The sequence below is a fragment of the Myxine glutinosa genome, chromosome 2 (genome assembly GCF_964187855.1).
Source record: "Myxine glutinosa chromosome 2, kmMyxGlut1.1, whole genome shotgun sequence".
NCBI lineage: Eukaryota > Metazoa > Chordata > Myxini > Myxiniformes > Myxinidae > Myxine > Myxine glutinosa.
The window spans coordinates 1713164-1735462 of NC_136262.1; the positions used below are offsets into that span (position 1 = coordinate 1713164).

The window sequence follows — 22299 nt, forward strand, 5'->3', positions numbered from 1 at the left end:
GTTGACTACGACCAGAGAGGAAGTCCGCAAGCCATGAGTGAAATTTGAAAAGGTTGTTGACCTTTTGGCCGATGTTGACCTTGTGACCTATATTGCTGTCAAAAATAGTTGGTGGTTGAATTCAGTTCGTGACATATAAATCCTATTCAAATTTCAAGTCAATCGGATGAAAATTGAGGATTTTAGAAATTCGAAAAAGTGGTCGACCTTTGGACTATGTTGACCTTTTGTCCTTAAAATTTATAGGATTTTGTCGGACCACTAACTCTACTATTTGTTGAAGTTTCGTGAAGATCGGTTTAAAATTGTGACTTGTAGGCAAGTATAAGTGAGCAGACAGACAAACACACACAAACCGGAATGATCACAATGCTTGTCAAAACATTTTTCATGTTTCCGCTGACAAAGTCGCCGGAGGCATTGTTTTCGGGTTGTCTGTCCGTCTGTCCGTCTGGGCTAAACCTCGTTTTTCTCAGCAACCATATGTCCGATTGAGACTAAACTTTCAGGGTAGGAGTGACACCCATGCAGAATGTCTTCATCATAACTGTGATGTCATAGGTCATGTGGTATGGCAGCCATCTTGGATGAAAAGCAAATAATTTTAAAAAATTCTCGGAAACCACTGAATGGAAAAATTTGAAACTTGGCACATTGTCAAGTACAAATGGGGAACAAAAGCATGATAATGATGACATCACAGGTGAAGTGGTATACCAGCCAAAAATGTTTTAATCGAATTCCTTATCCTAAAAGTACGAAATTGCATGCACATGATCTATGACCCATTTGTATTGAAATATTTAATTTATGACATCATCGGTCACATGGTTTGGCAGCTCCAAAAGATTGAAGGAAAATATTAAATAATTATATCTCTGAAGCCGCTCACCCTATCAATGCAAAATTTTCCAAATATCATCGAACAGCACTGTTGCATATATTTTGAAAATGATGTCATAGGTCACGTGGTTTGGCAGCCATCTTGGATGGAAAAACGAACCTTATCCGATCAACACGAAAATTCAAAAATGTGATCCCCTACCCATACATATGCAGAGTGATGGCATCCACCCGTTGTGGGACGATGTGGAGGCACATTGGTGACAGTCGCCTTGTCCTACTTTTTTTTTGATCTTTCACCCTCATTTGGGTGATATTTCGGCCTCGTTTTGGTGATATTTCGGCCTCGTTTTGGTGATCTTTCGGCCTCGTTTTGGTGATCTTTCGGCCTCGTTTGGGTGATCTTTAGGCCTCGTTTTGGTGATCTTTCGGCCTCGTTTGGGTGATCTTTCGGCCTCGTTTGGGTGATCTTTCGGCCTCGTTTGGGTGATCTTTCGGCCTCGTTTGGGTGATCTTTCGGCCTCGTTTGGGTGATCTTTCGGCCTCGTTTGGGTGATCTTTCGGCCTCGTTTGGGTGATCTTTCGGCCTCGTTTGGGTGATCTTTCGGCCTCGTTTGGGTGATCTTTCGGCCTCGTTTGGGTGATCTTTCGGCCTCGTTTGGGTGATCTTTCGGCCTCGTTTGGGTGATCCTTCGGCCTCGTTTGGGTGATCCTTCGGCCTCGTTTGGGTGATCCTTCGGCCTCGTTTGGGTGATCCTTCGGCCTCGTTTGGGTGATCCTTCGGCCTCGTTTGGGTGATCCTTCGGCCTCGTTTGGGTGATCCTTCGGCCTCGTTTGGGTGATCCTTCGGCCTCGTTTGGGTGATCCTTCGGCCTCGTTTGGGTGATCCTTCGGCCTCGTTTGGGTGATCCTTCGGCCTCGTTTGGGTGATCCTTCGGCCTCGTTTGGGTGATCCTTCGGCCTCGTTTGGGTGATCCTTCGGCCTCGTTTGGGTGATCCTACGGCATCGTTTGGGTGATCCTTCGGCCTCGTTTGGGTGATCCTTCGGCCTCGTTTGGGTGATCCTTCGGCCTCGTTTGGGTGATCCTTCGGCCTCGTTTGGGTGATCCTTCGGCCTCGTTTGGGTGATCCTTCGGCCTCGTTTGGGTGATCCTTCGGCCTCGTTTGGGTGATCCTTCGGCCTCGTTTGGGTGATCCTTCGGCCTCGTTTGGGTCATCCTTCGGCCTCGTTTGGGTGATCCTTCGGCCTCGTTTGGGTGATCCTTCGGCCTCGTTTGGGTGATCCTTCGGCCTCGTTTGGGTGATCCTTCGGCCTCCTTTGGGTGATCCTTCGGCCTCGTTTGGGTGATCCTTCGGCCTCGTTTGGGTGATCCTTCGGCCTCGTTTGGGTGATCCTTCGGCCTCGTTTTGGTGATCCTTCGGCCTCGTTTGGGTGATATTTCGGCCTCGTTTGGGTGATATTTCGGCCTCGTTTGGGTGATCTTTCGGCCTCGTTTGGGTGATCTTTCGGCCTCGTTTGGGTGATCTTTCGGCCTCGTTTGGGTGATCTTTCGGCCTCGTTTGGGTGATCTTTCGGCCTCGTTTGGGTGATCTTTCGGCCTCGTTTGGGTGATCCTTGTGGAACATCAGTGTTAAGTGAATGCAGTATAATGAAGCCATTTCAGATCCACAGATGGTCTTCGACCTCCGGCTCAGAGTGGTCTATGTTAATGGACCCTCTGACGTGACAATATCAGACAGTTATCGGGAATGCACATCAAATCTTTTAAATAAGGAAAAGAAAACACAATCAATAAAACTTAAAGTGTAAACAAGTACGTATATGTGATGAGGTCTCAAATTATATTTTTGGACAAATAATGCGTTCATAAAATGAAATAATATCAGGATTTCATCAAAAAAGCAAAACTTTCAAAGCATCCAATGTGTCTTATAAACCAACAAAGATGGTTCAAAGACTCAGCTTGTACAAACAGCCTTGCTCAGAAGAAACAACCAGTGACTTGGAAAACATTACAACGAGCCAACAAGCACAAGACGATATATTGCACTCACGGTTGTACAGCTTTGACTTTCCTGTGCAACGGCCAAGTCTCAAGGATCTTGCCATTCATAGTACTGTTTTCATGCAGTGGAAGCATGTTCAAAATAATAATAAAAATAATAATGCCACATTCATCGCATTCACTATTAAAAGTACGTAGCGTACCCTTCATTTAATGAGTAGTGGTTGTCGTTTCCAGAAACGTACATTTCACAAAGTACAAGTACGTTTCGGTAGTTTCATGACATAGTGCATTGCAAGTCGACAATAACATATCGAATTACCTCCAACCAACAAAATCATACACAGCACTTCATTTCCACTCCTCTCCTTTCTGTGATCATTTAAATATAACAATATAAAGTGTATTCATTGTCACCCAGAACAAACCAAGTAACATTTTTAAGTACCAAGGTAAATTGCACCCATAATATACATTTTGCACAGAGGCTCGACTGACAATGTCTTCTAATCCTCAATGTCCTCCATAAGGCCTGTTGTATTTTCACAAAATCCTGTCTATCATGAAACTTTCAATTCCCCTCATAACATTTCAATCCAAATCTCATTACCATTGACACATCACTATCAGGTACTTCATTATGATTAAGCGAACCTTCCCTCCACCCAAGTCCTTTCAAATTGTCATATTTTCTCTAATTTTTTAAATTAAATATTGGATATGTCTCGGTTTACTTCTTGCGCTGGAATACAGTGGCCAACATAGCACCAGATGTCGTCAACTGACCCATCTTGCTGAGAAACTTGGTTTTGGCATCCTCAGCTGTGCCAAACGTAGCAGGAAAGGAGAGGCCACTGGTGGAAGGAGAGTGGAGTGAGGGGCGGGTGAAAAGTGGGGAGGGGGTTAAATGATGTTCATGCACAATTTGTTTACATCCATGTACTCACAAAGCACTAATGTGGATCCTCAAAGGCCATTTTACCAGCAAAATGATATTGGGTGTTGCACATGTGAGTTCAACAGCTCAATGCATGTAGTGTTCAGCTTTAGAGCACAGTAGAGTCCCTGTATATAGAGAGTTGTGTCAACTCAAATTTGGACGCCATTTTGTGTCTAAGTGTGTCGGATTAGATATACATGTACATTCGCGATATGGGGTGATATATTCTAAACCTGCTAAAAAAAAAATTACTACACATATTTAGTCTTATTATTACATACAGGTGATATTTGTTTTGTCAAAAACTCAGCTATTGCCGTGAAAAAGAGCTGTGTGGTGATATTAAAAGTGGTATGGCAATGCATATTGCAAGCCAACACTGCATATAAGAGCTAACATTATAAGTAAGACAAACCAATGCTGTCGTTCTCTGAATTTTAATAACTTTTAGAAAGGAGTGTGGGAATATCCAATATTTTTTAAAGGGTGCCGAGAGCAATTCCGGTGTAGGACTTCCAGCCGACATATAGTCTAACACACTTAAAACAAATTCTGTACGTGGTATTGCCATATTTCTATAGTGTACAACTTTAGTTTTATCGACATTTATATTCAATTTCCATTGTAATGATTTAACAAGCTGCAAGTCAGCTTCTGTCTCTGACATAAGGAAAACGTCATCGGCATCTAGTAAGATTGAAACGTTCATTTATTACTACACCCTTGCCCAGAACTCTGATGGATATTGCCTGATCGATTAATATGTTTCATAGCTGGCGACTTAATTAACACTTAATTTTCGACTGCGCCAAGCCGTAATTAAACAGAGAAAAAACTTTTAAAAATACCTGCAGTGTTCACGGTTCGTCGAGTCGAACAGATATGGAAAAGCACAGATAAGACGTCGTATTCACCATAACTTGTTTAATTTCACCAGGAACACGATGAGGCCAACACAGTAAACATTCAGTACAAAACTTGGTTCATACATTCAGTACAGAACATGATTCATACATTCAGACCGTAAGAAAACTCTGCCCGTAATACAACACTCTGACCAGACCAACACTTCATCCCACTACGTTCACTCCTCACAAGTGAAACTCATCACTACTCCGTTCACTCCTCACAAGTGAGACTCATCACTACTCCGTTCACTCCTCACAAGTGAGCATCCCCCTCACAAGACGCATGAGCACTGTACAAAGCAAACAATAACTCGTCAAATTTTGTACGTATGGATGGCTGCACAACCCGCAAAAAAATTGAGCAGGTCCCCCCCTAAAATTGCTTTTATGATTGCCGATTAGGCTAAAGATTTTAAACCAAAAAAATAACTTGCCTCGGAATATGTTTTGAATGGACGGACAGACAACTGAAAACAAAACGGACCATGGGTTTCCCACCCCTATAAAATCAAAATTAATTCCCTCTGAAAAAGTACAGTGACATTGCCTGCAGACTACCCAACCGCAGACCAGGCAATGTCACTGTACCGGGACATTTCATCAATCAATGACAATATGCGGTCCGCTAGGACTACCCGAAAAAAATTGAGCAGGGTTCTTCCCACGGAAATGCATTTTTGGTCAGCTCCTTGAAGATTATAAACAAACACAAATCACTTCCCTTTAAAATGGTTTTCAACGGACAGACAACCAAAAAAAAAACGAGCAGATAGAATTGCTTTTGAACATCGATCATCAAGCGGCGTGGGCCTACCTGGCAGAGTCTCAAGGAGTCGATCGCTTTCCAGCTCTTTCGTCTGACTTTCGCTTCCCAAATTTGTCTTCTGACTTTATCACTTGGAAATCTATACATCTTATATTTCCCAGATTGGTTTGAACAACCAAAAGCAGAACAACCAGTCATTTTGTTTGGCAATAAACAACATTCCCGTACCAAGCTGACGTTCACGCACGGTGAAGTTAGACACAAAATGGCGCCACGAAATCACGTGACCAGAAATCTCGGGTCAGCGCATGGCGCAACTCTCTTTATACAGGGACTCTAGAGCACAGGTGACATGATGTTTCATTGTCAAAAAAACATTAATATCGAAAAAATAACGAAGGTATGTGCTAATACATGCGAATATATGCTAAAGCTAAACCATAACTACAGAATTCATAGAACACGTTACCCCAGGCAGCGTTCAAGTCGAGTATATAAAACAATCTAACATATAAAACACAATGTGTGTTTGTGTGTGTATGTGTATTTGTGTATTTGTATGTTTGTGTGTGTATGTGTATGTGTATTTGTGTATTTGTATGTTTGTGTGTTTGTGTGTGTATGTGTATTTGTGTATTTGTATGTTTGTGTGTTTGTGTGGATATGTATTTGTGTGTTTGTGTATTTGTGTGTTTGTATATTTGTGTTTGTATATTTGTGTGATTGTGTGTTTGTGTGATTGTGTGATTGTGTGTTTGTGTGTTTGTGTGTTTGTGTTTTTTTGTGTTTGCGTGATTGTGTTTTTGTGTGTTTGTATATTTGTGTGATTGTGTGATTGTGTGATTGTGTGATTGTGTGATGGTAGGTTTGTGTATTTGTGTGATTGTGTGTTTGTGTATTGATACGTGCTCCTCCCCAACCCCCTGGTCACGGTGTACCTCCGAGCCCCGAGAGGAGTCACGGCAGAAAAATGTGTTATTCTGCATGTCAAAGATCAATGGTGAAACCACACCAATTGTTACCAACAAACAAATATTGTATTAAGATCACACAAGAATAACAGTACATCAATAATAGTAATCAAAAGTAGAATCAATATATATCCTATGATGGTACCATCAGGTTCGTACAATATAACTCACTGTGCTCCAAGTGAGCGAAAAGAAGAAGATTCCCAATGTCTCTAATCCCGGCTTCAAGCCAAAGTTGATTCCGGCTTCAAGCCAAAGTCGATCCGCTCCAGCGATTGTCAGATCAATGTCCAATCGATACCAGAATCCCGTTGGGTTGGCAGTTACAGTCCTGCTGCCAAAGCTGCGCAAAGGCGCCCTCCAGGCGACTGGGAAATCTCACCCTTGGGTATGGACGTTTCACGGCTCAGAGTCAGCGAACCGCAAATTAACCTTCAAAATCCACGTTGCACACACACACACCAGATTAACGTCTGAATGCGGTGAAAACGGCAAAAGCAAAGCAAAGACCTTGCGCAATGCGCAAAGCGCGCGAGTCAAAATGGCCGACGGCCTGTTCTCGAGGCGTAACGGCCCGACGATGATTCTCCTCGGAATCCACCGCCAAAAACCTGACACACAGGTTGATCTGCCACAGCGATAACAACTCTGTCGCAGGAATCCCTTTCCTGGGAAACCCAAAGTTCACTCGTGACTCTTGCTCGCCAACGTTCGCTCCAGACCGCAAAACAACTATGCTTCTTCTCCGACTCACTCGCTCCGCCTTCTTTTTCTCCTCTTCCTCTTCTTCTTCGTCGTCCGGTTCCGGCTTCATTTAAAACATTAACTTTTTTACCTTTTGAAAATAGCAATATCTATTTCCCTCAAACGACAACAACAATAATAGTACATGGAATCAAAAATGTTTACAGTGGATGAAAACCACAACAACGGAAGTGACGAATCCGTAACAGTATTTGTGTGATTGTGTGTTTGTGTGATTGTGGGTTTGTGTGATTGTGTGATTGTGTGTTTGTGTGATTGTGTGATTGTGGGTTTGTGTGATGGTGTGATGGTGGGTTTGTGTATTTGTGTGTTTGTGTATTTGTGCGATTGTGTGATTGTGTGTTTTTGTGATTGTGTGTTTGTGTGATTGTGGGTTTGTGTGATTGTGTGCATTTGTGTGATGTCTGTCCCCCTTCGTAAGGGTCACTTTTAAACGCTTTGAGTGGTGCTTTAGGGGGGATTTGAGTGGGGTTATAATGGGCAATCTTTGAATACCACTGTGTGTCTACCGATTAAAAGACTCCGAAGACCCAAAATACCCCAAAGACTGAGAAGACCCGAAAGACTGTGGACTTCGGGGTCTTTTGGATCTTCAAAGACCCTTAAAGACCCCAAAGAACAAAAAGACTTTGAAGACTGAAAATACCCCAAAGACCCAAAAAAAACTCTTAAAGACCCTGCACCAAAGAATAGTGCATCACCATTCTAATTAATGGCTGAAAGTAAAGACCCAAAATATCCCAAAGACCCTTAGACTCCAAAAAAAGACCCCAAAAACCCCAAATATATATTTGAATACACAGAGAGGGACATCATCATTCCACAAAATGGGCTGAGAGGGACACACTTTTAATACACAGAGGGACATCACCATTCCACCAAATTGGCTGAGAGGTACACACTTTGAATGTACAGAAATGGACATCACCATTCCACCAAATTGGCTGAGAGGGACACACTTTGAATGTACAGAAAGGGACATCACCATTCCACCAAATTGGCTGAGAGGGACACACTTTGAATGTACAGAGAGGGACATCACTAATAAACCAAAAGCCTGGTTTTGTATGTTTGTTTGTTTTTTGTATACAAGATCGAGCCTCGTCAAAGAGCTAACATTTATCACACAAAAAATCAAACAGACACACAAAGTATATAATAAGGGGAGCGGTAGACAAGATGGGGAGAGAAGGGGAAGCACATAAAACACAGCATTTAATTGATGACTGTTATCTAATTGATTTAAAGGAAATTAATGGCTGAAAGTAGTTTGTTTGATATTTTATTATCTGTAGACGATATTAATGGGCTCGAGTGTATATTTAGGTTTTGAAAATAATGAGGCATACCCAGGTGGAACCAACGGCAGGTAGATGTTTCGTAAATGTAGAATCTAAATAAAAGGGGTAAGGTTCACACGATGTGGATATGACAAGAGAACAGGTGACCCATGTTTCCATCTCACCCCCAAGTTGTGCTGCCTCCTCAATTCTCTCCATTGTACAATGTATCATTTTAATGAATCTTTCATAGCAGAATCCACCACAAGGAAGTGGCTGAACATAGTAACATGTGCATGAAGTAACAAGTGCATGAAGTAACATGTGCATGAAGTAACAAGTGCATGAAGTAACATGTGCATGAAGTAACATGTGCATGAAGTAACATGTGCATGAAGTAACATGTGCATGAAGTAACATGTGCATGAAGTAACAAGTGCATGAAGTAACATGTGCATGAAGTAACATGTGCATGAAGTAACATGTGCATGAAGTAACATGTGCATGAAGTAACATGTGCATGAAGTAACATGTGCATGAAGTAAAAAGTGCATGAAGTAACATGTGCATGAAGTAACATGTGCATGAAGTAACATGTGCATGAAGTAACAAGTGCATGAAGTAAAAAGTGCATGAAGTAACATGTGCATGAAGTAACATGTGCATGAAGTAACATGTGCATGAAGTAACATGTGCATGAAGTAACATGTGCATGAAGTAAAAAGTGCATGAAGTAGCATGTGCATGAAGTAAAAAGTGCATGAAGTAACATGTGCATGAACTAACAAGTGCATGAAGTAACATGTGCATGATGTAAAATGTGCATGAAGTAAAATGTGCATGAAGTAAAATGTGCATGAAGTAACATGTGCATGAAGTAACAAGTGCATGAAGTAACATGTGCATGAAGTAACATGTGCATGAAGTAACATGTGCATGAAGTAACATGTGCACGAAGTAGCATGTGTATGTACTAACATGTGCATGAAGTAACAAGTGCATGAAGTAACAAGTGCATGAAGTAACATGTGCATGTAGTAACATGTGCATGAAGTAACATGTGCATGAAGTAACATGTGCATGAAGTAACATGTGCATGAAGTAACATGTGCATGAAGTAGCAAGTGCATGAAGTAACATGTGCATGAACTAACAAGTGCATGAAGTAACATGTGCATGATGTAAAATGTGCATGAAGTAAAATGTGCATGAAGTAACATGTGCATGAAGTAACAAGTGCATGAAGTAACATGTGCATGAAGTAGCATGTGTATGTACTAACATGTGCATGAAGTAATAAGTGCATGAAGTAACATGTGCATGTAGTAACATGTGCATGAAGTAACATGTGCATGAAGTAACATGTGCATGAAGTAACAGGTGCACGAAGTAACAATTGCATGAAGTAACATGTGTATGTAGTAACATGTGCATGAAGTAACATGTGCATGAAGTAACATGTGCATGAAGTAACATGTGCATGAAGTAACATGTGCATGAAGTAACATGTGCATGAAGTAACATGTGCATGAAGTAGCAAGTGCATGAAGTAACATGTGCATGAACTAACAAGTGCATGAAGTAACATGTGCATGATGTAAAATGTGCATGAAGTAAAATGTGCATGAAGTAACATGTGCATGAAGTAACAAGTGCATGAAGTAGCATGTGCATGAAGTAACATGTGCATGAAGTAACATGTGCATGAAGTAACATGTGCATGACGTAACATGTGCATGAAGTAGCATGTGTATGTACTAACATGTGCATGAAGTAACAAGTGCATGAAGTAACATGTGCATGTAGTAACATGTGCATGAAGTAACATGTGCATGAAGTAACATGTGCATGAAGTAACAGGTGCACGAAGTAACAAGTGCATGAAGTAACATGTGTATGTAGTAACATGTGCATGAAGTAAGATGTGCATGAAGTAACATGTGCATGAAGTAGCATGTGTATGTACTAACATGTGCATGAAGTAACATGTGTATGAAGTAACATGTGCATGAAGTAACATGTGCATGAAGTAGCATGTGCATGAAGTAACATGTGCATGAAGTAACAAGTGCATGAAGTAACATGTGTATGTAGTAACATGTGCATGAAGTAGCATGTGCATGAAGTAACATGTGCATGAAGTAACATGTGCATGAAGTAGCATGTGCATGAAGTAACATGTGCATGAAGTAACAAGTGCATGAAGTAACATGTGCATGAAGTAACAAGTGCATGTAGTAACATGTGTATGTAGTAACATGTGCATGAAGTAGCATATGTATGTTGTAACATATGCATGAAGTAACATGTGCATGAAGTAACATGTGCATGAAGTAACATGTGCATGAAGTAACAGGTGCACGAAGTAACAAGTGCATGAAGTAACATGTGTATGTAGTAACATGTGCATGAAGTAACATGTGCATGAAGTAACAGGTGCACGAAGTAACAAGTGCATGAAGTAACATGTGTATGTAGTAACATGTGCATGAAGTAACATGTGCATGAAGTAACATGTGCAGGAAGTAGCATGTGCATGAATAACATGTGCAGGAGGAACATGTGCATGAAGTAACATGTGCATGTAGTGGCATGTGCATGAAGTAGCATGTGTTTGAAGTAACATGTGTTTGAAGTAACATGTGCATGAAGTAACAAGTGCATGAAGTAACAAGTGCATGAAGTAACAAGTGCATGAAGTAGCATGTGCATGAAGTAACAAGTGCATGAAGTAACAAGTGCATGAAGTAACATGTGTATGTAGTAGCATGTGCATGGAGTAACATGTGCATGAAGTAACATGTGCATGAAGTAACAAGTGCATGAAGTAACAAGTGCATGAAGTAACATGTGCATGAAGTAACATGTGCATGAAGTAGCATGTGCATGAAGTAGCATGTGCATGTAGTAACATGTGCATGAAGTAACATGTGCATGAAGTAACATGCGCATGAAGTAACATGTGCATGAAGTAACATGTGCATGAAGTAACAAGTGCATGAAGTAACAAGTGCATGAAGTAACATGTGCATGAAGTAACATGTGCATGAAGTAACATGTGCATGAAGTAACATGTGCATGAAGTAACATTTGCATGAAGTAGCATGTGCATGAAGTAACATGTGCATGAAGTAACATGTGTATGAAGTACCATGTGCATGAAGTGGCATGTGCATGAAGTAACATGTGCATGAAGTAACAAGTGCATGAAGTAACATGTGCATGAAGTAAGTAACATGTGCATGAAGTAACAAGTGCATGAATAACAAGTGCATGAAGTAACAAGTGCATGAAGTAACATGTGCATGAAGTAACATGTGCATGAAGTAACATGTGCTTGAAGTAACATGTGTTTGAAGTAACATGTGCATGTAGTAAAATGTGCATGAAGTAACATGTGCATGAAGTAACATGTGTATGTAGTAACATGTGCATGAAGTAACATGTGCATGAAGTAACATGTGCATGAAGTAACATGTGCATGAAGTAGCATGTGCATGAAGTAACATGTGCATGAAGTAACATGTGCATGAAGTAGCATGTGTATGTAGTAACATGTGCACGAAGTAACAATTGCATGAAGTAACATGTGCATGTAGTAACATGTGCATGAAGTAACATGTGCATGAAGTAACAAGTGCATGAAGTAACAAGTGCATGAAGTAACATGTGCATGAAGTAACATGTGCATGAAGTAACATGTGCATGAAGTAACATGTGCATGAAGTAACATGTGCATGAAGTAACATTTGCATGAAGTAGCATGTGCATGAAGTAACGTGCATGAAGTAACAAGTGCATGAAGTAACATGTGCATGAAGTAACATGTGCAAGAAGTAACATGTGCATGAAGTAACATGTGCATGAAGTAGCATGTGCATGAAGTAACAAGTGCATGAAGTAACAAGTGCATGAAGTAACACGTGCATGAAGTAACAAGTGCATGAAGTAACACGTGCATGAAGTAACAAGTGCATGTAGTAACATGTGTATGTAGTAACATGTGCATGAAGTAGCATGTGTATGTAGTAACATGTGCATGAAGTAGCCTGTGCATGAAGTAACATGCGCATGTAGTAACATGTGCATGAAGTAACATGTGCATGAAGTAACATGTGCATGTAGTGGCATGTGCATGAAGTAGCATGTGTTTGAAGTAACACGTGCATGAAGTAACATGTGCATGAAGTAGCATGTGCATGAAGTAACAAGTGCATGAAGTAACATGTGCATGAAGTAACAAGTGCATGAAGTAACATGTGCATGTAGTAACATGTGCATGTAGTAACATGTGCATGAAGTAACATGTGCATGAAGTAACATGTGCATGTAGTGGCATGTGCATGAAGTAGCATGTGATTGAAGCAACATGTGCATGTAGTAACATGTGCATGAAGTAACATGTGCATGAAGTAACATGTGCATGTAGTGGCATGTGCATGAAGTAGCATGTGATTGAAGCAACATGTGCATGTAGTAACATGTGCATGTAGTAACATGTGCATGAAGTAACATGTGCATGAAGTAACAAGTGCATGAAGTAGCATGTGCATGAAGTAACATGTGCATGAAGTAACATGTGCATGAAGTAGCATGTGCATGAAGTAACATGTGCATGAAGTAACATGTGCATGAAGTAACATGTGCATGAAGTAACATGTGCATGAAGTAACATGTGCATGAAGAACATGTGCATGAAGAACATGTGCATGAAGGAATCCTCACCTTGCCTCGCTGGTCAACTTTGTATCCAACTTCTGTTCCCATTCTTGTATCATTGTGTTGACAATGATCTACAGAAAAAAGGTTTCATTTGAAACTGCAATCGTTGAAATGTGAAATATAGTAAAAGATTGAAATGCATCAGAGCAGTAAAACATGACGGAAAAAACATGCAGCACAAGACTAAAGTGCCTGACACACGTGCTTCTAATTTCTCGGCCTATTACCTTCACCACTGAAGGTGGAGGACGTTGTGCGTTCACCTCTGTCTGTCTGTTTGTTTATATTCAACACGTTATGGACGTTACGGACGGATTCTCTAAACGTTATGGACGGATTCTCTAAATCTCTAAACGTTATGGACGGATTCGGACCAACATTGTTGGACACGTTGGGTAGGTGATGAGGTCAAATTGATGCGATTTGGGTGAAGATCCGGATCCGCAAACAAGAATTGTATTTTATAAGTGATTCTTCACAATTGATAGACGAGGTCAAAATGATGTATAGCACGATATTTCAAAACGTTTTGAACGGGTTATGACGAAACTTGGTGGAAGAGTTGGGTAGGTGACAAGAAGAAGCCGATTCGATTTTGGTTCTGGCCCGGATCCAGATATGACCTATCAGTGGGATACAACACGTACATTGTTCAGCCTGGTGGACTATACATTGCTATTGTAGTTACCCTCGCCACAGGAGACGGTATTGCATTTGACTCCGTTTGTAACTTGGCAAATGTTTTTGGACAAGTCTGTTGATAACTCCGGTTTGTGTGTGTGTGTGTGTGTGTGTGTGTGTGTGTGTGTGTGTGTGTGTGTGTGTGTGTGTGTGTGTGTGTGTGTGTGTGTGTGTGTGTGTGTCCACACACTTATACTTGCCTACAGGTCACAATTTTCAACCGATCTTCACGAAACTTCACCAAATGGAAGATAGAGTTCGTAGGCCGAGAAAATCCTATATATTTTTGAGATAAAAAGATCAACATAGGCCAAAGGTCAACCACTTTTCTTTCAAATTTCTAAAATCCTCAATTTTCATCCGATTGACTTGAAATTTGAGTAGGATTTTCATATCAGCGAACTGAATTCAACCACCAACTATTTTTGGGATCAACATAGGCCAAAAGGTCAACATAGACCTTGGGTCAACCTCATTTTAAAAATTTCTACAAGTTAGGAGATGACGATGGTTCACGAGCGAGTGGCATTCAATGACAAAGGACGGACTATAACCGAAACAGGCCCGGACTGGGGTATCGGGGGCCCACGTGGCAGGTGTCGCCCCCCGACATGCGGTGTACATGCCTATTTACAAAGGGCCCCAATGCGCTGCGTGCGCAGGCCTTTAAGAGCCAGTTGTACGTAATTGTGTGTGGTGCTGGCCTGGAAGTGTCAAAACGAAGGTTACTGACCTTGAAATGAGATAGAAAATAATGTATAATCAGTTATGAGGTTAGTTAGCTACACAATACCGAAAAATCGGTTCGATTCCGACAACTTTGAAAATTTGACCTTTGCGACCTTCAAAGGTCAAAGGTCGGAGATTCTGAAATTTGTTGGAAAACTTGTATTTCATGATGTATGTGATAATATAAGTTCATGTACGACATTTCACCCTATCAGGAAGCGAACAATGTCATAAAACCATCAAAAATCGACTTTTCTAAATTTCGTGACCTTGTGACCTTGACCTTGGGGCGAAAATAAAAAATCGAGCTCCGTGGGGCGAGACACATGACATTGGCCTCACCAAATACCGAAACCGCTGTCAGATTCCACCAACTCCCTCGGAGAAGATGTAGCTTGAGCTCGATTACCCCTAAAAAGACATCTTTTTCGGGCGTCGCTCCGCCACATAGGCCAAATTTCTAAAATTGTCAATTTTCATCTGATGAACTTAATTTGAAGACGATTTGCACATCAGGTCACATAATTCAACCACCAATTATTTGTGAGGTCAAAAGGATGCTCTACCGAGTGTCATTCTCCTTTGTTCTCTTTTGCCAAGTGTCACTCTGACCGATTTTTCATCTGTTTGTCTGTCTGTCTGTCTGTCTGTCTGTATGTATGTCAGTCACCTACAGGTCACAATTTTCAACCAATCTTCACCAAACTTTACCAAATGGTGGAGTTGGTCATTAGCAAGAAGCTTATTGTTTTTGGTGTCCAAAGGTATTTTAATAATTACCAACATAGGCCAAAGGTATGTTTTATTTATTAACAACCAAATATTTTTCAGGTCAACATAGGCCAAAAGGTCAACATAGGCGGAATTTCTAAAATCCTCAATTTTCATCTGATTGACTTGGAATTTTAAGAGGATTTGCATATCTGGTCACTTAATTCAACCACCAACTATTTTTGAGGTCATCATAGGCCAACAACTTATTTTTAGGGATTTTGCAAGTATCATGCTGTGCACAACATATTTCTTGTTTGTTTGTTTGTTTGTATGTATGTATGTTTGTCCGCACAGAATAAATATGATTTTCTCTGCAACCGTTGGTCCGATTGACAGGAAATTTTCAACATAGGTGCGCCTCCTCCTGCAGATTTTTTTATAATGATAATTATGACGTCATAGGTCACGTGGTACAGGCCCAATCTTTTAAAAAACGAAAAACTTTGCACCTCTATATCTCCGAAAGTGCTGCATAGAAAAAATTGAGACATAGCTCATTGTAAAGAACTCTCCATGGGGAATAAAATATGTTAATGATTATGTCATAGGTGCCTCCATTATGACATCATAATTCGACAAGCAGAAAACTTCATCCGATCAAGATGAAATTTGTTGAGCGTCATCTAGGGATAAAAAATAATGACGGCATCGGTCACATGGTTAGGCCGCCATATTTGTTTTAATAGAAAAGCCTTAAAAACCACTAAAACATGCCCTGGCGATGGTCTGCAATGTCTGATCGCTCTTTCTTGTTACCTCCGCCACCAAAGGTGGATGGAGGTTATGTTTTCACTCCTGTCTGTTTGTTTGTTTGTTTGTTTGTGAACAAAATATCTCAAAAAGTTGTGGATGGATTCAGACGAAATTTGGCAGGGATGTAGCGTATGTGACAAAAACGAAATGATTCGATTTTGATGAAGATACGGATGCGGATCCGGCTCGTAGAATTTTTTAAAGTGATTCTTCACCATTGAGTGATATGGCCAACCAGGTAGAGGTATGCTCTCTACCGAGTGCCATTATTGTTTAATATGGAATCATGAGAAGGTCTACAAAATTAATCCATCGTCTCACAAACCTCGTGTTCTGGAGAAAAATGTTCGAGGTCAGTGCGGAGGCAACGCAGACCAGGCAGGAAGTGGTTTACCATCAGCTCATCTGAGATGACTGCATCCAAGAGGTCAGGACACTCACAGAACAGTCGGGTAAGCAAAATGCCAGCTGATTTAGCCTCCAAGCCCATCAATACAGTCAACAACTGTGTTTCGAGAATGGCAAACAACTAATGAAACAAAACATCTAAAACAATTGAATTAAGAGACAATTGTGCATGAATGTAGGCCCAACAAAACAGAGGCAGAAAAAAGCAGATGGAGTGTGGATACAGCAGCAGGACATGGCAGAATAGGCCTCAAATAGATGCAACGCCACGTCTGCTCGTCGAGTCTCCACAGGCTGCTGGTTGTTGCGGGTTGACAGGCGATGCAAATTTGGGATAACAACTGTGAAGAAATGAAACAAGAACCAACCAAGTCCTGCTTGTTCCCTGTGAGATTAATTCTCTAGGTGAGGAATAATTAAACATGTAAATACAAAAAACATGTTAGGATAATGTGGGATTACATTTGAGACATGAGGGAAGATTGTAGTGTGAAAGAGACAATAAATATGCAATGTTAGGTTTGTGGGAGAAGAAGATGACCTCTGGAAGAATCGAGGAAATTGCAAAAGAAGCCTAGTATGACAGGAGGCTTTGTGTTTAATGGAGATATCCACTGAGCAAAATGCAGGTGTACATGCAAGAGACGAACACTCATCCCGAAAACGAGGCTCGGCATTTGGTCCAACATGGCTGAATGTGCGGATAATCTCCAGGTGGAGGGCATGCTGGTTCTGGTACTGTGGATCTTCAACAAAAGCTCCAAGCTGCATTTTTACACGTTCCAGAAGCTGGGAGAGGGTATGGAATTAGGCAACTCCAGATCCAGATGCTCCAGATGCTCGGCAAAATTAGGCAACAAAGCCCCAGATGCTAGAGGCCAGAAGTTACTAGAGGGCCTCTCCTCTATTTCTGACCGTAAAAATCAACTTTTTAACATGCCGACATTTTGCTACTTTTAAAGCATAATCAACAAAATAAATCAAAATTTGTTTGACCAACACTTTACATGTCTTGGAATACGACATGAAAATAAAGAAAATAATGCAAAAATTGAAGATGGCGTGCCAGAAACTGCAATATTTTGCTCGTCCCGTGCACAGCGGGAGACGGGTTTTGTAATCACGTGTCTGTCTGTCTGTGCGTGTGTGTATGCGTATGTGTGTGTGTGTCTGTCTGGGACGTAACTTTTTACTATTTATCAGGCAAAACCATTTGAGTGTTGTCATCAAATTTTCACTAAAGCTTTATTATGATAACTAGCATGACTCGGTGTGCCCCGCGTGCCTCACCACACGTTGTTTCAGAGGGATAGGCATCTTTGACCATTTCGGTGTCTTTTGGGTCTTCATGGTGTTTTGGGTCTTCAGGGCGTTTTTTCGCACGTCCTTCAGGGTCTCCCTGGTGTTGGGCTAGCGGCTAGGGTGCCGGCTTAGGATCCTAGGATCCTGGGTTCGAATCCCGGTCGATCGCTGAATTAACACCAGGGGGGTTGACTCAGCCTGTCATCCTTCCGAGGTCGGCTAATTGAGTACCAGTTCACTGGTAATTCCCTGTTTGTCGTTGAAGGCGGCAAAAAGGGTTGGCGTCAGGAAGGGCATCCGGCCGTAAAACATTGCTTCAAAAAGGGGACCAAAAAAACAACAACTACCACGGTCCCCGAAAAGGCCAACCCCCGCTTTGCGGGGAAAAATGGCCTCTAAACGGTGGTTTTCTTCAGGGTCTCCAGGGTCTTTTTGGGTCTCTGGGCCTTCAAGGGTATTTTGGGTCTTTGGGATGCTTTGAGTCTTTGGGGTATTTTGGATCTTCAGGGTCTTTTGTTTCCTCTGGGTTTTTGGGGTATTTAAGGGTATTTTGGGTCTTTGGGGTATTTTCGGTCTTCAGGGTCTTTGGTGTCTTCAGAGGCTTTTGGTTTATCTGGGTCTTTAAGGGTCTTTGGGGTCTTCAGGGTGTTTTAGGTCTTCAGGTTGTTATGGGTCTTCGGGGTCTTTTGGGTCTTCGGGGTCTTTCGGATTCGTTGGGCCTTTAAGGGTATTTTGGGTCTTTGGGGTGTTTTGGGTATTGGGGTTTTTTGGGGTCTTTGGTGTCTTCAGGGTCTTTTGGATCTTAAGGGTCTTTTGGTTCCTCTGGGTCTTCTTGGGTCTTTTTTTGTGTATACAAGATCGAGGCTCGTGCAGGAGCTAACATCAATCACAAAAAAAAAAACGGACACACAAAACATACAATAAAGGGAGCGGGAGACAAGATGGGGGAGAGAAAGGGAAGCACACAAGTACAACAGCAGAGAACAGGGACAATGGAAGATCTGTGGAAGGGAGAGGGCTTGGGGGGGGGGGAGGCATGGGGAGGCGGGGGGGAAAGGGGTGGTGGGGGGGGGGGGAAGGTAAAAAAACAAAAAAAACCACATGGACACTGCCAGACCTTCAAGGAAAGAAGTTGGTATTTCAAAAAAGTGGATTTGGGTGAATTAACAGGGGTAGAAGAGATCAAGATTTTGGATGGGGGAAGATAAGAGATGGTGGTGAACAGCTGTTTTAAAGACCTGGAGGGAGGAGAGGGATTGAAGAGAGTGTGGGATTTTTTTTTCCAGAGGCGGGAGTAAAGAGGAATGAAGGAGTGAAGGTGAGCAGAGTCTTGATTTTGGCAATTTCACCATAAGAGGGTTGCAGGCAGATCTTGTGCGACCTGTAGGAATATTTGGGGGACAGAGCACAGATAGAGCTGGGGGAGCAAGGCCGGAGAGGAGTCGCTAGAAGACAGAAAGACCACGTACCTGCCTGCGGTGAGTGAGTGAAAGGCCCTCGGAGTTAGCTTCATTTCGGGAGATTCCAATGATTCTGAAAGCTTTGGTTCCAACAGCGTGAAGACGAGCTAGGTGTGAGGCAGGAGCTCCAGCCCAGAGGGGAGACCAAACAGTATTCCATTGAGCTGCGGATGAAAGCCTTGTATGTGGTGAGGAGCTCAGGTGTGCCAAGGAAGGACTTCGCACGATGGAAGATGCCCAGTCAGTGACTGGCTTTGGAGGCCAGCTTGGAAATGTGGTTTTCCCAAGAAAGATCATGGCAGATAGTGAGACCCAAAATCTTGAGCGACAGAACTTATTGGAGAGGATTGTTCAGAAAGTAGATAGGAGGGTTGTCCAGTCGGTCTTTTCGGACTTTTAGGTCTTCAGGGCGTTTTGGGTCTTTGGCACCATTTGGGTCTTCAGGGTCTTTTGGATCATCTGGGCCTTTAAGGGTATTTTGGATCTTTGGGGTGTTTTGGATCTTTGGGGTGTTTTGGGTCTTCAGGGTATTTTGGGTCTTTAAGGGTCTTTGTGGTCTTCAGGGTGTTTTGGGTCTTCGGGGTGTTTTCGGTCTTCAGGGCGTTTTGGGTCTTCAGGGTATTTTGTGTCTTCAGGGTCTTTAAGGGTATTTTGGGTCTTCAGGGGTTTTGGTGGTCTTAATGGTCTTGGGGGACTTAAAGGGTCGTCAAAGGTCTGAGGGGTCTCAGCAGTCTAAACGTAATTAAGAGGATGTTAATTTAATTTAAAAAGAAGAAGACGTTTTGGTTGCATATAAACATACAAACAAACAAACATACATAACCATATGCGTTTGCTCTATTATAGTATATATTATACCAGCTGAATGCACCTGGCATTGTCTGCGTTCTTTTTGAATGAATTTAATCTTCTGTACGTAGGTCTGACGTGAGCCCAGTATCAGTTAGTGCTCAACGATTCCTTGTTCTTTCTTCTGTCGGGCCCCATGAGAGAGAATTTTGAAAGCATGTGTTGCGATCAGTCAGATTGTCCGATTAAGTGCATAAGTTGGACGATAATTTGAAAGAAGAAGAAGATTTATTGCGAAACGGGCCCAGCCAGGCCGAGGCGGCCTCGACCGGCCTCGCCACCTAGCCTATAACCTTCCCGGGGCCCGTCCCAACAATTTTTGTTTCAGAGGTTTCCTCCTATCTTTCACCGTCCAGGAGATTAGCGCGTGCAGACAAACAAACAAACAAAAACTTTCTTTTATATATACTAGCAGAAGTACCCGGCATTGCCGGGCGGGGGAGGGAGGGGAAGGGGGAGGGGAAGGGGGAGGGGAAGGGGGAGGGGAGGGAGGGGAGGGGAGGGGAGTGGAGGGGAGGGGAACGGGGGGGAGGGGAGAAGAGGGGGGGGTAGGGGAGAATAGGGGGAGGGGGAGGGGGAGAGGTGGAGAAGAGGGGGAGGGGGAGAGGTGGAGAAGAGGGGGAGGGGGAGAGGTGGAGAAGAGGGGGAGGGGGAAAGGGGAGAAGAGGGGGGAGGGTGAGGGATGGGGGTGGGAGGGATTGGAGGGGGGAGGAGGGAGGGGGAGGGGGGAGGAGGGAGGGGGAGGGGGGAGGGTGAGGAATGGGAGGGTGAGGGGGTGTGAGGGGGAGGGGGGAGGGGTGGGGGGAGGGTGAGGGATGGGAGGGTGAGGGGGGTGGGAGGGGGGAGGGGGAAGGGGGGAGGGGGAGGGAGTGAGGGGGTGGGAGGGGGAGGGGGAGGGACAGGGGGAGAAGGGAGGAGGCAAGAGAGGAAGGGGAGGGGGAGGGGGAGGGGGGAGGGGAGGGGAAAAGGGAGGGGGAGGGGGAAAGGGAGGGGAGGGGAGGAGGGGGAGGAGGAGGGGGAGGGGGGAGGAGGGGGAGGAGGAGAGGGAGGGGGAGGACGGAGGGGGAAGGGAGGGGGAGGGTGAGGGATGGGAGGGGTGGGAGGGGGGAGGGGTGGGGTGGGAGGGGGGAGGGGTGAGGGATGGGAGGATGAGGGGTTGGGAGGGGAGGGGGAGGGGGAGGGGGAGAGGGGAGGGGGAATAGGAGGAGGGGGGAGGGGGAGGGGGAGGGGGGGAGGAGGGGGAGGAGGGGGAGGGGGAGGGGGGAAGGGGAGTGGAAAAGGGGGGAGGGTGGAGGGGGAGGGGGAGGGGAGAATGGACAGGGTTAGGGTGGAGGGGGAGGGAGGGGGAGGACGGAGGGGGAAGGGAGAAGGAGGACGGATGGGGGAGGGGGAAGGGGGAGGGAAGGGGAGGGCCAGTCAACAATGACGTTGCAGTTCTCATGGTCGGAGAGCAGCACAACAATCGCGACATCGTCCTGCATCTTCACAAGAGCACGAAGCGGATTTTGGAGACTCACCGATCCTGTGACCCATGCCCTCCAGTACCGGCGTTGCCGGGCGGGGGAAGGGAGACCCGTACATTCCCAACTCACGGCCATAGAAGATTGACTACTATAATTCAGCTCAGCTTTTAATTGCGAAATGGGCCCAGCCCAGCCAAGGCGGCCTCGACCTGCCTCAACACCTAGCCTATAAGATTTCCGGGGCCCGTCCCGACATTTTTGGGTTTTTTTGAATGAATTTACTACTATAATTCAGCTTTTACTCGCGGCTGTAGAAGATTGACTACGATAATTCAGCTCAGCTTTTAGTTGCGAAATGGGCCCAGCCTGGCCGTGGCGGCCTCGACCGGCCTCGCCACCTAGCCTATAACCTTCCTGGGGCCCGTCCCGACATTTTTTGTTTCAGAGGTTTCCTCCTATCTTTCACCGTTCAGGAGATTAGCGCGTGCAGACAATTAAACAAACAAAAACTTTCTTTTATATATATAGATAGATAGATAGAGAGAAGATACGGAGAAGGCAAATTTATAATTTTGTCAAAAGGTCAAAAGTGAAGCATCACAAAATCGTCAATTTTCATCTTTTTTTTTTTTGTATACAAGGTCGAGGCTCGTGTAAGAGCTAACATCAATCACACAAA

General features: G+C 43.5%; 1 protein-coding gene across 1 annotated transcript in view; it reads right to left on the reverse strand.

Annotated features, from left to right (window-relative positions):
* Positions 1–3026: 3026 nt before the first annotated feature.
* Positions 3027–22299, reverse strand: part of RELCH (RAB11 binding and LisH domain, coiled-coil and HEAT repeat containing) — a gene marked incomplete in the record, with an annotated part of 173775 nt that continues 154502 nt past the window's right edge. Inside the window, 5 exon segments of the mRNA XM_068108847.2 lie at positions 3027–3703; positions 13205–13272; positions 16464–16552; positions 16771–16887; positions 17182–17335. Of these exon segments, the coding sequence (XP_067964948.2) occupies positions 3580–3703; positions 13205–13272; positions 16464–16552; positions 16771–16887; positions 17182–17335 (552 nt within the window).